At 49.6% G+C, this 15,321-nt stretch overlaps 1 protein-coding gene across 1 annotated transcript; it reads left to right on the forward strand.

Moving 5' to 3' along the window:
- The first annotated feature begins 13,281 nt into the window (after positions 1-13,281).
- LOC127336110 (3-ketoacyl-CoA synthase 12-like) lies at positions 13,282-14,767 on the forward strand. Its single transcript, XM_051362874.2, has one exon. The coding sequence runs from the start codon at positions 13,316-13,318 to the stop codon at positions 14,705-14,707; it is 1,392 nt and encodes a 463-aa protein (XP_051218834.1). The 5' UTR covers positions 13,282-13,315; the 3' UTR covers positions 14,708-14,767.
- The last annotated feature ends 554 nt before the right edge of the window (positions 14,768-15,321 follow it).

Here is a 15,321-nt window from a genome sequence, read left to right on the forward strand (position 1 = left end):
AAGCAAAGGTCAAACAATGGGAAGGAGGGACTTGGTTATAATACCAAGGCTAAAAAGGCAAACAAGAAAAAGACCAAGCCCGCACATGAGAAAGCTAATGGTGAAACCCGAAAGGGCAAAACCATTAATGATGATGGTGCGGGAATAGATAACCCTCACTATGTTCTCTTTAAAGATTATTATGGTGATGTTTATGCTAAATATGTTGGTCCATATGATGGTTATGTTGCTTGGTCTATTTGGGTTCCAAAGACCCTTGTTGCTAACAAAAGAGGACCCATTGAAAAATGGGTACCTAAATCCAAGAATTGATCTCATGTAGGACTATGCCACCGGAGGTTCAAAATGGGTACTTGATAGTGGATGTACAAGTCATATGACCGGCGGCAAGAACCTCGTCAAGGAGTTGAGGCCCAACATAAATCATATCATCGTCTCCTTTGGCGATAATTCTACATCCGAGGTATTGGGTTTTGGCAAGGTTGTGGTTGCACACAACATTACTCTTGTGGATGTCATGCTTGTCAAAACCCTTGGTTACAATTTGCTTTCCGTTTACGCCCTTGGCAAGATGGGTTTTGCCGTCTTTATTGATAATGATATTGTGGTCCTCTTGTGGAGCAAGACTCTAAAAGTCGCATTCGTTGGGTATCGCGAACACAACTTGTATGTGGTGGACTTTTCGGGGACCACCACGACAAGTGCGATGTGCCTATTTGGAAAGGCGGACGTGGGTTGGTTGTGGCATCGCCGCCTAGCCCATGTCAACATGAGAACTTTGCAAAGTCTTCACAAGGGGAACCATATTGTGGGACTAATGGAAAATGTGTCTTTTGCCAAAGATCGTGTTTGTAGGGCTTTTGTTGAAGGCAAAATGCATGACTCTCCGCACCCAAGCAAGACCATCATCTCTTCCAAGAGGATCTTGGAGCTCCTTCATGTGGATCTCTTTGGTCCCGTTACTCATGCAAGCCTTGGTGCGAAGAAACATTGCTTGGTGATTGTCGATGACTACTCAAGATACACTTGGGTCTACTTTCTCAAGACGAAAGATGAGACTCAACAAATATTCATTGATTTTGCTACCGAGGTGCAACGCCAACACAACCTCCTCATTATGGCAATAAGAAGTGACAACGGCTCTGAGTTCAAGAACTACACACTCAATGATTTTCTTAGTGATGAGGGGATTCGTCATCAATATTCCGCTGCTTACACCCCTCAACAAAATGGTGTTGCGGAGAGGAAGAACCGGACTCTTATGGATATGGCAAGGTCTATGATGGCGGAGTATAAATCCCGCTATAACTTTTGGGCTGAAGCCATCTCCACCGCTTGTCACTCCTCCAACCGGCTCTATCTCCGCAAGGGCTTGAACAAGACTCCATACGAAATACTCACCGGGAACAAGCCTAATATCTCATACTTCAAGGTGTTCGGGTGTAAGTGTTTCTACAAAATCAAAGGGGTTCGTTTATCTAAATTCGCTCCTAAAGCTTTGGAGGGTATATTTGTTGGTTACGGTGCCGAGTCTCACACTTATAGAATCTTTGATATAGCCTCCGGGATTATCATTGAATCTTGTAGTGTGAGGTTCGAAGAAAATGATGGCTTCCAAGTGGGGCAAGTTGATGTATGTGCAGGTGATGAAATACCTCAAGATGCCATAGTAAGAATGGGTGTGGGATTTTTCCGCCCCGTTGAGGGACACGGTGTGGCGTCTCGGGAAGGACTATGCTCTACCACGGTGGAGCCCTCATCTTCTCAACATCAACAAACCCCATCAAGTGAAGCAAATGATGCACCAACCCAAGAACAAGAACAAAACCCTCCCTCTAGTGTGCAAGATCAAGGACAAGATCAAGGGCAAGATCAAGGACAAGATCAAGGACAAGATCAAGGTCAAGATCAACCAAGAATTCATGATGGTTCCGGCGAGTATCCATTTGATATTTGCTCCGCACCAAATGATGTCCAAGATCAAGCACATGATGTTGAGCACTCACAAGAAATTGTAGTTGCTCAAGTTGAAGGTCAAGACGGGGACCCAAAAGATCAAGTTGATCAAGTGATACCTCCAAGGCCAAGAAGAACCAAGGAGGAGATCGAGGCCCGTCGTCTAGCAAGAAGAGAAAGGAATCTTGAGCTTCGTGATCACACTCATGATAAGGTTCTTGGTGATATAAGGGCAAAGGTTTCCACAAGAAGGCAATTGGCTAATTTTAGCAACCATCATGCTTATATCTCCTTAGTGGAACCCAAGAAAGTATTTGAAGCCCTTGAAGATTCAGATTGGTTGGAAGCTATGCACGAAGAACTCAACAACTTCAAGCGCAACAAAGTGTGGACCTTAGTAGAGAAGCCAAAGGGATGCCGCAATGTTATTGGCACTAAATGGATATTCAAGAACAAGCAAGATGAGTTTGGAAATGTTGTGAGGAACAAGGCAAGATTGGTGGCTCAAGGGTTCTCTCAAGTTGAGGGAATTGACTTTGGAGAAACCTATGCTCCCGTGGCTCGCCTTGAGTCCATCCGTATCCTTCTTGCTTAAGCATCGCATCATAACTTTAAGTTACAACAAATGGATGTGAAAAGTGCTTTTCTTAATGGTCCTTTGCATGAAGAGGTTTATGTTAAGCAACCCCCGGGGTTCGAGGATCTCAACTTCCCTAACCATGTCTACAAGCTCGATAAAGCTCTTTATGGTCTCAAACAAGCTCCTAGAGCTTGGTATGAGCACCTTAAGGAATTATTGGTAGACCGTGGGTTTGATGTTGGGCTAATCGATCCCACTCTTTTTACTAAGAGGGTCAATGGGGAGCTTTTCGTTTGCCAATTATATGTTGATGATATTATCTTTGGCTCTACTAACAAAGCTTTCAATGATGAATTCTCAAAGCTTATGACCGATAGGTTTGAGATGTCTATGATGGGAGAGATGAAGTTCTTCCTTGGCTTTGAGATCAAGCAATTGAGAGGAGGAACCTTCATCAACCAAGCAAAATATCTCCAAGACATGCTCAAGAGGTTCAAGATGACCGAGATGAAAGGTGTTGCCACTCCTATGGTTACCAAATGTCATCTTGCACTTGATCCCAATGGTAAAGAGGTGGATCAAAAGGTATATCGCTCCATGATTGGATCCTTGCTTTACCTTTGTGCATCTAGATCGGACATAGTGTTGAGTGTTGGTGTGTGTGCAAGGTATCAAGCTTCTCCTAATGAGAGCCACATGATAGCTCTCAAGAGAATCTTTCGATATTTGGTTGATACCCCAAGATATGGTATTTGGTACCCCAAAGGGTCAAGTTTTATTCTCAATGGATACACCGATGCGGATTGGGCGGGAGACAAGGATGATAGGAAATCAACCTCCGGGGCTTGCCAATTTCTTGGTAGGTCCTTGGTGTGTTGGTCATCTAAGAAGCAAAATTGTATATCTCTCTCCACCGCCGAAGCCGAATATGTTGCCGCCGCAAGTGGATGCACTCAATTGTTATGGATGAGGTAAACTTTAAAGGAATACAGTGTCATTTGTGACAAAGTGCCTCTATTATGTGACAATGAAAGTGCTATCAAGATTGCCTATAATCCGGTGCAACATTCAAGAAATAAGCATATTGAGATCCGGAATCATTTCATTAGGGATCATGTTGCCCGTGGTGATATTGAGCTTATCTATGTTCCTACCAAAGATCAACTTGCCGATATATTCACGAAGCCTCTTGATGAAGCAAGGTTCACTTATTTGAGGAATGAGCTAAATATCATTGATTCAAGGAGTATAGCTTGACCATCTTGCAAACACACCTTCGTCTCAAAACTTTATTTGGTTTAGATGTGGGCATGGAAATAGGGGGAGTTCGGTTTAAATTATTGAGCTATCCCTCCCCCCATAATGCCAACATTAAGAAATCATTCTCTTTATATCATATGTTGATATGTGAGCTTCAATGATGAGTAGTGGCTTGGACCCAAGATATATCTTCGCGGTGCCATGCCACAACACTCATATATGGTGGCCTAGGCCACCACACTCTTCTTTGTGAAGAGTTGGAGTTATTTGGATCTTATCGCCTTTTATTTGACAACTCCATGTTCTTATGGGAAATCACTCTAGTTTGGCCTTATTTGCTCATATCTTGCAAACTTGAGTGACCATGTACCATTAACAGTTTGTATCTTCTAAAACCTAAGCCTACTCTCTCCTATAAGCCACTTCCATCTTGCTCATTTGTCATGTTTGATAAAAAACTTGGAGTTTGAGGTTTTTCGGTCGGATGATCTAGGTTGCTCCATCTTATTGGTAAATTTGCATCTTATATGTGACGTGATACATTATTGCATCGCATATGGGTCTATGAAAATAACCAACAAAAGATGGGCCGGATTCCCGGTGTTCTGGAATTTTCCAGAAAACCGGATAATCCGGCCCCAGGGCACCCCGGAAAATCCGGCCCGGCCGGATTATCCGCCCTAAGCTAGGGCCGGATTATCCGGCCTGGGTAGATCTTGAAAGGGCTGAGGACGAGGCCGCGGGGGGGGGGGGGGGGGGCAAACGGTTCACACCACCCCCCACGCGCCTCTCTCTCCTCTCTCTCCTCTCAAGGTCGCCGGAACTCCTCCTCCTCGCCGGAGACGCTCCGTCCGCTCCCTCTCGGAGTTTTTGGGTGGATCGGGTGCATCTCCTCCCTAGCTACCTTCTCCTCCAAGCGGTTTCCACAATGGATGTGGGTATGATTCACAATCTCTAACCCTAGATGTTGTGTTTTATATGTGCTATTTTCTTGGTGGAATTGGTGTCTAGTTGTTCCAAATCAAGTGTAGTATACTCCTCTTGCATGCTATGAGGCCGATCTGGTCTTAGACAAGTTTTTGATTGGAAAACTGCAAGTTTCGCAGGGCCGGATTATCCGGCCCCCGCGCAGGCCGGATTATCCGCCCCCAGGGGACACCGGATTATCCGGCCTGGAGCTTCATCGCCACTGCAGTTTTTGTTTCAATCTATCATGTCTAGATTTGTACCGACTTATAGTATGTTTCTAGAGTATATTACTGTATCTTACATGACTTATGAGCATTACCTTCTCTTTGCTACCCGCCTTTGCTTCTCACAGGTGGTGCTTCTTGGGGTGGTCGGAGACGCCCTAGGCATGATCGCTCAAGTGACGAGTTTGCACCCAATGCACCTCGCAAGTCTGTCACTTCAAGGCGGAAGAACAAGGAAGTGAGGGAAAACTACAAGACCATGGACCCAATCTCTTATTCCGCTATCCGCATGAAGAACTGGTATGAAGACCTCCCAAGGGATGAAGAGATAGAGGGCAGGAGATACTGGTGCATGGAGCAGGAGTTCATCTACAAGGACATCTATGAGCCCATGAAGAATCTGAGACCCATGCAGTCTATTGATGTGGACCTTCTGGCAGTCAATAATCACTTTGAAGATGCAATCTGGGTAGCTGGCAGGATGAGCTTGAAGGATATCATGAAGATTCAATGTGACTATAGCCCAGAGTTGGTGAAGCAATTCTTTGACACATTGGCAATCAAGAAAGATGATGACCGCACTATGGAATGGATGATGGGCTCCACTCACTGTAGTGCCACTCTACGCCGATTTGCTGGTTTTCTTGGAGTTCCTGCAGAAGGTGGTCGTCGCCTTCATGGACCACATAAGACAAATAAGAATGCACTGGTTCATCTCTATACCTCAGCGGGAACAGTTGGTTTCGCCAAGGGACTGCTTCCTATCTACAGTCAGTTGCTCCGGTTCTTTCAGGCCACCATTTGTCCAAGTGGTGGTAACAATGATGCTCTCCGGGGAACTCTTGTGGATCTTATGCACCTCTGCTTTAGGTGTGCTCGTGATGTCGATGAGGAACGGGACTTCACTCTTGATGTCATGGACTTCATCTTTCATGAGATCCATGATGCCATGGTCTCCCGGACCACCATACCTTATGCACCCTACATCCAGCTTCTCATCAACAACTCTGTGGCTTTGGGTGGTGAAGACTTGAGTGGGTACCCTTTGGTGAAGCACAATGTCAAGAAGGCCTACAGGCTTAAGCCAGTCTCTTCTGTTGTACCTGCACCTGACTCTTTCATGGGTGATGCTCGTTCTAGTGGTTTTGCTCCTGCTCGCCATCCTGATGTCCCGGCTATGAGGAAGCAAGTGAGCCATCTTAGTTGGTTTCAGCGTCACATCCTTTGCATGAACATTGAGATCCATAAGGAGAACTATGCGGCTAGCCGAGAGCGTTCTGAGATTAAGCATACTCAGGCGGTTATTCTACACAAGCTCAGTGGTGATCAAGGACCCCCGCCTCAGCCTCCAGCTCACCAAGGTTATAGTGGATGGCATTCTGCACAGGTTCCATGGAGTGATCTTGATGATTGTCTTCAAAGGTCCAACCTCACTCGCCGCTCTCCGGATGCACCTGACACTGAAGATGAAGATGAGGAAGCGGCATACCAGTCCGATGATGAAGATGCCTCCGAGTGATTCCCATGGGACGTGTAGCATCGCGCTTGTCCCCTTTTTGGCGTCTCGATGCCAAAGGGGGAGAAGTGTTCTATTAGGACTCTCGTGGATTTGCATGGCTTGGGCACAAGCATATGCGTTTATCATTCTTCTATTGCTTGTGTTCCCTCTTATTTGAACTATTTGGTTTGCTTGTGTGTTCCGTTCAAAACTATGTGCTATGTGGTGTGAGACATTGTTATGGTTTTCGGATTTCTATTTGTTGAGATCAAGGCTATTATGTTATGTGTGATGCTATATCTCCGTATTATATATCTACACATGGGTATGATTTCTTGCATCCTATCTCAACTTCATATTTGTCAATGTCTATTTGTTAGAGCTCATGTTGGATACCTCTTGTGTTGAGGCATCTCACTCCTATGTGTTGTGTATTTGTATTCAAATGCAAATTATTTATATGCACACATGTAGGGGGAGTGCCTCTATGTTTTTGCCATCATGCTTGTCTCTATAGTGATTCTCTTGCAAATCCGTATATTGTCATCAAACACCAAAAAGGGGGAGATTGAAAGAACATCTCTCACATTATGTTTTGTGTGTTTGATGTCAATATATGTCATACACTAATGTGTGTTTAAGTGGTACAGAGATTTCATATATGTCAAAAGGAAGCAGCAATAAGTTGGTCAGGCCGGATAATCCGGGCCGGATATTGTGGAAATATCCGGCCCCCAGTTTTTGGCTAAGTCTTTGAGGAAAAACAAGTCTGGCATGGGGCCAGACATTTGCCCGGATATTGTCCCGGTTTTGTACCAGGGCCGGAATATCCGGCCCGGATATTTTGGAAATATCCGGCCCCCTCGAATTTGGCTAAGGACCTGAAGAAAAACAAGTCTGGCATGGGGCCGGACATTTGGCCGGATTTTGTCATGGTTTTGTCCCAGAGGCCGGATTATCCGGGGGGGGGGGGGGCGGATTATCCGGCCCTTACCGCCCCCCCGGAAGCTGCAACGGCTCATTTTCTGTGGGGGGGGGGGTATAAATACCCCCCTTCTTCTACCTTGGTTGCTTGCTCAATCATTGCACAAGAAATCTGCCAAGCCACCTCCATTAGAGCCACCTCAAGAAACACAAGTTTTGCAAGATCTCCTTCCTCCCCCAACCAAAGCTCTTGATCTTTGGAGATTCGAAGGAGAAGACACCGATCTACATCCTCACCGAAGCGATTCTCATTTCCCCCTCTCTTGTTTGAGGGATCTCATGCTAGTGTTCCTATTTGGTTCCCTAGTTGATTTGTGTTGATGTATTGTTGTTGATTGTTGTGTTGTAACAGATTTGGGAGCCTCCAATTCGGTTGTGGATGTGTGCCCCAAGAACCTTGTAAAGGCCCGGTTTCCGCCTCGAGGAAATCCCTTAGTGGAAGTGGGCTAGGCCTTCGTGGCGTTGCTCACCGGAGATCTGAATGAAGCCTTCGTGGCTGTTGGTTTGGCTTTCGTAGCAACCACACTCCTCCAAACGTAGACGTACCTTCTTGCAAAGGAAGGGAACTACGGGAATCATCTCCGTGTCATCGCGTGCTCCACTCTCGGTTACCTCTATCCTATTCTATCTCTTATATTGCTTAGCTATATCTTGCTTAGTTGTTAGCCTTATCATATAGGTAAATTCACTTAGTTGCATATCTAGAGAATTTACCTTTTGTGTCAAGCCTAAATTGAAAAAGAACTAAAAATTGGTTAGCACCTATTCAACCCCCCCCCCCCTCTAGGTGCGGCATACGATCCTTTCAGCGTGGAGCCAGGAGAACATAGAAAGCGCAACCAAAAAGACGAAGGGTCGAATAATCAGGAGCACAGCCAGTAAGACGCTCAAGAGGGATACCACCCTGCAGAGGTATGGAGGGCTGAAGGTTGATGAGATAGGTGAAAATAGAGACAGCCTTAGCCCAGAAGTGAGGAGGAAGAGATTCTGCGATCATCATCGAACGAGCCGTCTCAAGAAGGTGGCGATGCTTGCGCTCAGCCACGCCATTTTGGGCATGGGCACCAGGGCAGGAGAAATGGGCAAGAGTGCCCCGCTCAGCAAGAAAACCATGCAACAGCTGGGAGATATACCCACCAGCAGAGTCAACCTGAAACACACGAATAGGCATGGAAAACTGAGTATGGACCATGGCAACAAAACTCTTATATATCGACAGAACCTCGCTGCGAGAAGTCATAAAATAGATCCAAGTGTGGCGAGAGAAGTCATCGATAAAAATAACATAGTAGCGGTTGCCCCCCTTGGAAGCAAAGGGAGTCGGGCCACATACATCAGAATGAACCAAATCGAAGGGATGCTGAGATACAAACTCACTGGTAGGGTAAGGTAACTGATTTTGTTTACCAAACCTACAGCCCTGACAACCCTGAAGCGAAACATCTCGTGAGACAGACCCCAGAAGACCTTGACGAAGTAAAGACGACAAGCGAGAACCACAAAGATGACCAAGACGGTGATGCCACTGCTGAAAGGAGGCGGGAGTGGAAGCAGCAAGCACATGTGGTGTGGTCGGTAAAGTGGTAGAAGAAGGCACATGAAGCCAGTCAAGCTCCCAAAGTCCCTGGGAGTCATGGCACCGAGGGCCAGCCCCAACTAGTGCCCGAGTGTGAGTGTCCTGAATAGAACAAGAATTAACATCAAGAATGACCCTACAACCAGAATCAGCAAGTTGAGCAGCGGAAAACAAGTTCATGGTAAGAGTAAGATGGGGAACATGAGAAACATCAGGAACGGAAAAGGAGGGAGTAGAAATAATGCCACGACCAGCAACAGGAAGAGAAGTACCATCGGCAGTAAGAACACGGACAGGAAGAGGAAGAGGGCGAAGAGAAGAGAGGAAGAATCAGGAGACATGAGAAAGAAGCTCTAGAATCCAGAACCCACGAAGATGTACCTAACTGTGTAGAGGAACCAGCCGCGGAGGCAGCAGTACACGTCGAAGCAGAGCCAAAGGAGGCAAGGTGACGCTGAAGCCTCGTGATATCCTGCTCAGTGAAGCCGGTGGTGACATGCGCTGAAGGGGGAGCATGAGGAGGCACACCCCACTGCTTCTGATAGCAGTCAGACTCAAGATGACCAGGCCTCCGATAGCGAGTGCAGAACCGAGGAGGACGAGGGCGACCCCCACCGCGAGAAGGGCGGGTTCCTCCAGAAGAAGCTGGCGGTGGTGTGAGTAGAAGCGGCAGTGCAGGTGCAGTGGGAACTCGAGCAGCAAGAACAGAGGGTGTCCTAAGCAGTCCAGCACCACACAGACGAGTCTCCTCAGCACGAAGCTCAGTCAACACTTCTGAGATAGGAACACGACCTCGAGCAAACAACTGAGCATGACGGGGCTCAAACTCTGGACGAAGTCTAGACAGGAACTTATGGATCCTCTGAAAGTCCATATCTGAACGTAATGTCCGGCAACATTGACAAGTACCACAGATAGTACTGCGAAGGGAGTCAAGCTGGCGCCAGATTGCCGCACTCTAGGTGTAGAACTCATCAACAGTAGAGTCACCCTACTGAAGATCATGCTCCTGATGCAACACAGAAAAGTACAGAGAATTCGCAGAAGGCTGATAGCGCTGACGAATGTGAGACCACATCTCAGCGACAATAGCGAGGCCAATAAACTCAGAAGCAAACTGTGGCTGAACACTCTGCGAAAGAACAACAGCAGCTCTAGCATCCTCATCACACCACTAAGTAAAAATGGCCAAACTATCACGGTAGGAGCCAAGAGCCTCTGAATAGGCAAGTACCTGCTCCTCATATGCCTCATCAGCATCAGTCTCGGCAGACTTGGCTGCATCCCGATCAGCCTAAGTAGCATCCGCAATAAGGGCCGGTGGCACGGACGACGGGGTAGGAGGCACAGGAGCAGTGGGGTGCGGCGGACAAGAGACCTCGCCGGTAAGAACACCCCACAGCCTAAGACCACGCATGTGAATGCGCGTAAAGGCGACAAACTCTCCATAGTTGGTACCATCAAAGATCACGGGGCAGCGAGGGATACTGACATAGCCAGACAGGGAGGATGCCATCCTTTTTTTTCGTCAACCCTCAGATCTGGATCTGGATCTAGCCAGAGCCAGATTTTCGTGGAGGCTTACGAGGAGCCCTCCCGTGGCTAGCAGATGGCCGGCCGGAGGCCACCAACGCCTGGACGGGCCGGGGCCGGCCAAGGGGCGGCCGGAGCGGGCCGACAGCCGGCCGGTGCAGGCTAGGGTGGCCGGCAGAGGACGCGACACGGCCGGGGCGGCCCGGGGCGGCCCGGGGCAGAGTGTGGCCGAGGCAAGCCTGTAGAGGGCTGCACGGTGCCGGGTCGGGCACAGCCGGCCGGTGTAGGGCGGCGCCGGGGCCGGTGATGGCCGAAATGGGGCCGGCCAGCAGCAAAGAGGGCGGGGACGGCTGGATCTTGGACAGCTTGAGGCAGCGGGAGCTCTAGATCAAGCTCCAAAACGACAAAAATAGCTAGAAGAACTCGATCTCGACACGAATGGGAGAGGAGGAAGAAGGTGAAGCAGCAGCAGCCGGAAAGATCATCGGCGGTGGTGCGGATCGAGCACGGAGTTGCAGCGTGCAAAGAGCTAAACCAAAAGCTCGGGTACCATGTTGTGTATGAGCAACTAGTATTCACTGTTGGCCAAAGGCCAATACATATACAGGTGGTACAATATGCAGGTAACTCCTCATACACTGGGAATATACAGTAATGCTGTGTTTGGTTGCAATGAATTGGGCTCTGAATTGGGGAATCTAGAATTGAGGGCCCAATTCTGTTGTTTGGATGTGCTAGATATTGGTGTGTGGAATTGCTACCCAATTCTAAGCGCTGGCCCGCGCGAGGAAACTTATGCCGTGCCCCAATTCAGAGCTCGCGACCTCCGTATTCCCTCTGAATCGAGCGAGCGGTCTCTCCCGAAAAAGTATGAGGCAGTCCTCCGTTCGTCCTCCTCCGCGCATCGCCGGCCGCCAGCGCCAGGTACATCGCCGCCCCCTCCCTCCGTCCGTCCTCACTCCGGCCGTCCTCCTCCGCCCCTCCTAGTCCTCTCCCCCTTGGTCCCCTTCCCCCTGGCTTCCCACTGCCCGCGCGACCCGAACCCTAGGTAGCTCCCCTCGTCGGCCGCCGGTGGTAGAGAGGCGGCGGGAAGTGGTCCACGACGTGCGGCGGCCTCCCCTCTCCCGGACGAGCGGCGGCCTCCCCTCGCGCGGATGTGCGCCTGCCTCCCATCGCGCGGACTCGGGCGGACGTGCGCTGGACTCCCCACACCGCGCGGATGCGCGCCTCCCATCGCGCGCCTCCCATCGTGCGCTGGACTCGGGCGGACTCGCGCGGAAGAGCGACGACGTCCCATCGCGCGGACTCGGGCGGAAGAGCGACGGCGTCCCTGCCCGGTGTGGACGAGCGGCGGCATCCCCTGTGTTGTGTTGTACCGAGTATGTACTGACAACAATTTTGTTTCGATTTTTGCAGAAGTTGAGGAGAAGTGTTGAGACCAATTCGTGTTGCGGCCAAGGTTTGAAATTCATGTTTTCTTTTATGAGATATGAAATTGGGCTATGCAAAATATGAGATATAAACTTGGTCTATGCATACTTGTTCATAATGTTAATGCTTCCATGTTAATATGAATTTGGGCTATGCATATTTAAATTTCAAACTTTGTTTGTGCATTGTAGAATCATCATGTCTCACCAAGATTTGGTGGGTAATGAGCTGTTGATAGCTTATGGGAAGGTCACCGCCAACGAGCGCACCTTCGAATCACTCATGGCACTACCCATGGAACTGAGGAAGGCATGGCTCATGACCTTGTCTTGATGATTTGTGAGACGTACTGTATCCACTTTGTGCTATTTGTGAGACATAATGTATCCACTTTATGCTATTTGTGAAACATAATGTATCCACTTTGTGCTATTTGTGAGACATAATGTATCCACTTTCTACTATTTGTAAGACATAATGTATCCACTTTCTGCTATTTGTGCTATTTTCATTCATATTACATATGTTATATTGTTCAAAGTAAAACATACTCTCAATTCCACACATGTGACATCCAAACAGGATTTGGTATTCCATTGAAATCTGAATTCTGTAGCTGAATACCACGCGCATCCAAACACTCTTTGTGGTATTCCATTGAATTGGTTGATTTGGTTTTCCATTGCCAATTCAATTCAGAGCTCAATTCATTGCAACCAAACACAGCATAAAGGGTTCTATACATCACTAACAATAATATCTAGCTTGTGATAAAGTTTGCATTTGAAAAATATATTGGCATTTGCGATTAAGTGTGATATTGCTTACTCCGTGTATGCCGGTATTAATTAATCCGTGCCTGAATATAGAGGTATCAACTATCAAGTGAAGTGGTATGAAGTGCGGCAACGTCACATGGAGGTCGATCCGTTGCCATGGGCGGAGCCAGGGCCCGGCTAGCATGGGCAGCTGCCCGGGCTCCCCCCATCGTGCATGTCTTTAAAGGTCAAATAGAGAAAGCTGGCTAAAATAGTATTTTGGCTGGGCGAAATCATCTTGCCCAGGCTCTGATCCTGAGCTAGCTTGCCTAAGTTGGATTTGGAAGGACTGACGAAATCACTTCGTGTAGGTTGGGATTAACTGATCCCGACCGAGTACCATGCAACTTTTTTCCTTCTACACTTTTCAATTTATAATGCATGCAAAGTTGCAAACTGAGTGGCAGCCTAGCTCACACGGTCGGCTATATATTCAGTGTCTCTACACAACTCAAAGCTCGAAATTAACATTTCACGAGTACTACAATGGATCTGCTTCTTCTGCTCACCTTGCTCCTCCTTGCGCGCGCGGCGGCTTGCCTGGTGCGCGCAGCGGTCGCCCACCGCCGGCGGTCGCACTGCTACCTGCTGGACTACGTCTGCCACAAGCCGTCCGACGACCGAAAGGTGAGCACGGAGATGGCCGGCAGCCTCATCTTTCGCAACCACCGCCTCGGCCTCCCCGAGCACCGCTTCCTCCTGCGCGTCATCGTCCGCTCCGGCATCGGCGAGCACAGCTACTGCCCGCGCAACTTCGTCGAGCGCCGCGAGCACGCGCCCACCCACCAGGACGCGCTCGACGAGATGGACGCCTTCTTCGACGCCGCCATCTTCGACCTGTTCCAACGTACCGGCATCGCGCCCGGCGACGTCGACGTGCTCGTCGTCAACGTCTGCATGTTCTCCCCGGGGCCGTCGCTCGCCTCCCGGATCGTGCGCCGCTTCGGCATGCGCGAAGACGTGGCCGCGTACAACCTCTCCGGCATGGGGTGCAGCGCCGGGCTCGTCTCGCTGGACCTCGCGCGCAACGCGCTGCGGGCGCGGCCGGCGTCCGTCGCCCTCGTGGTCTCCACCGAGTCCATCGCCCCGCACTGGTACACCGGCACCGACAGGTCCATGATGCTGGGCAACTGCCTGTTCCGCTGCGGCGGCTCCGCGGCGCTGCTCACCAACGACCCCTCGCTGGGCAGGCGCGCCAAGATGGCGCTCCGACACCTCGTGCGCGCCAACATCGCCGCCGACGACGAGGCGCACGCCAGCGCGCAGAAGCGCGACGACGGCAGCGGCCGCGCCGGGATCAGCCTCAGCAAGGACCTGCCCAAGGCCGCCGCCCGGGCGCTGACCCTGAACCTGCGCCGCCTCGCCCCACGCGTCCTGCCCGTGACCGAGCTCGCGCGGTTCGCTGTCCGTAACCTTTGCAAGAACCTAGTTCTCTCCCGCGGCCACGCCAAGAAAACACACGTCGCTGCTGCCAACAAGATCAACTTCAAGGCCGGCGTGGAGCACTTCTGCATCCACCCCGGCGGCACGGCGGTCATTGAGGGGGTGAAAGCGAGCCTGGATCTCGACGCCTACGACGTGGAGCCGGCGCGGATGACCCTGCACCGGTGGGGGAACACGTCGGCGAGCAGCCTGTGGTACGTGCTGTCGTACATGGAGGCCAAGGGGAGGCTCAAGAGAGGAGACAGGGTGCTCATGCTCACGTTCGGGTCGGGGTTTAAGTGCAACAGCTGCGTGTGGGAGGTGAAGGGCTCCATGGCGGACAAGGGCGCCTGGGCGGAGTGCGTCGACGAATACCCGCCGGAGACCATGGCGAACCCCTACATGGAGAAGTATAGCTGGTTGAACGACGTCCAAGGCGACACCCTGCTTCTATAGACCTCTGCTACCCGTACGTTGCGCAATGTGAGGTTAATAATCATAATGTGTGTCACCGTAGTACTCTACCTCCGTCCACAAATAAGTGTACATGCGGATTTTAAAGATAAATTATAAAGTGAAGTAAAAAATACATTGGGAAGATGCATCTCTCCCCTTTAATTATTTCACCTCCAATGAGATAAGTGCATGTAGAAAACAAGGGAACATGTGCTCAATATTATTAGGTTTGATTTCCGAGAGAGAAACAATTAAAATGCATTGGGAAGATAGGAGTACACTCTTTTGTGGACAAGATTTAGAACTAGATGTCCACTTATTTGAGGACGGAGGGAGTACGCTGCTAGCTAAGTAGTTCATAAATACCTCGCGTTGCTTTCACGTCGCGCCTTATTGGTACGTACGTGTTCAGAAATCCAGTAAGCTCGACTGAGAGGCGCCACACATGATAGTTCACAAAGACCAAACAATTTCTCCGCCATCAAGGGGTGAAAAGTTCAACATAAGGATGTGCTACACGACTCCGCCATCAACTACGAGCATGCCTCCGCCATAACACATCCAAGTCCACATCAACTAGTGCGTCCTCGATGCAAGTCGATATCAACTAGGTA

This window comes from Lolium perenne, chromosome 2, assembly GCF_019359855.2.
Source record: "Lolium perenne isolate Kyuss_39 chromosome 2, Kyuss_2.0, whole genome shotgun sequence".
Taxonomy (NCBI): domain Eukaryota; kingdom Viridiplantae; phylum Streptophyta; class Magnoliopsida; order Poales; family Poaceae; genus Lolium; species Lolium perenne.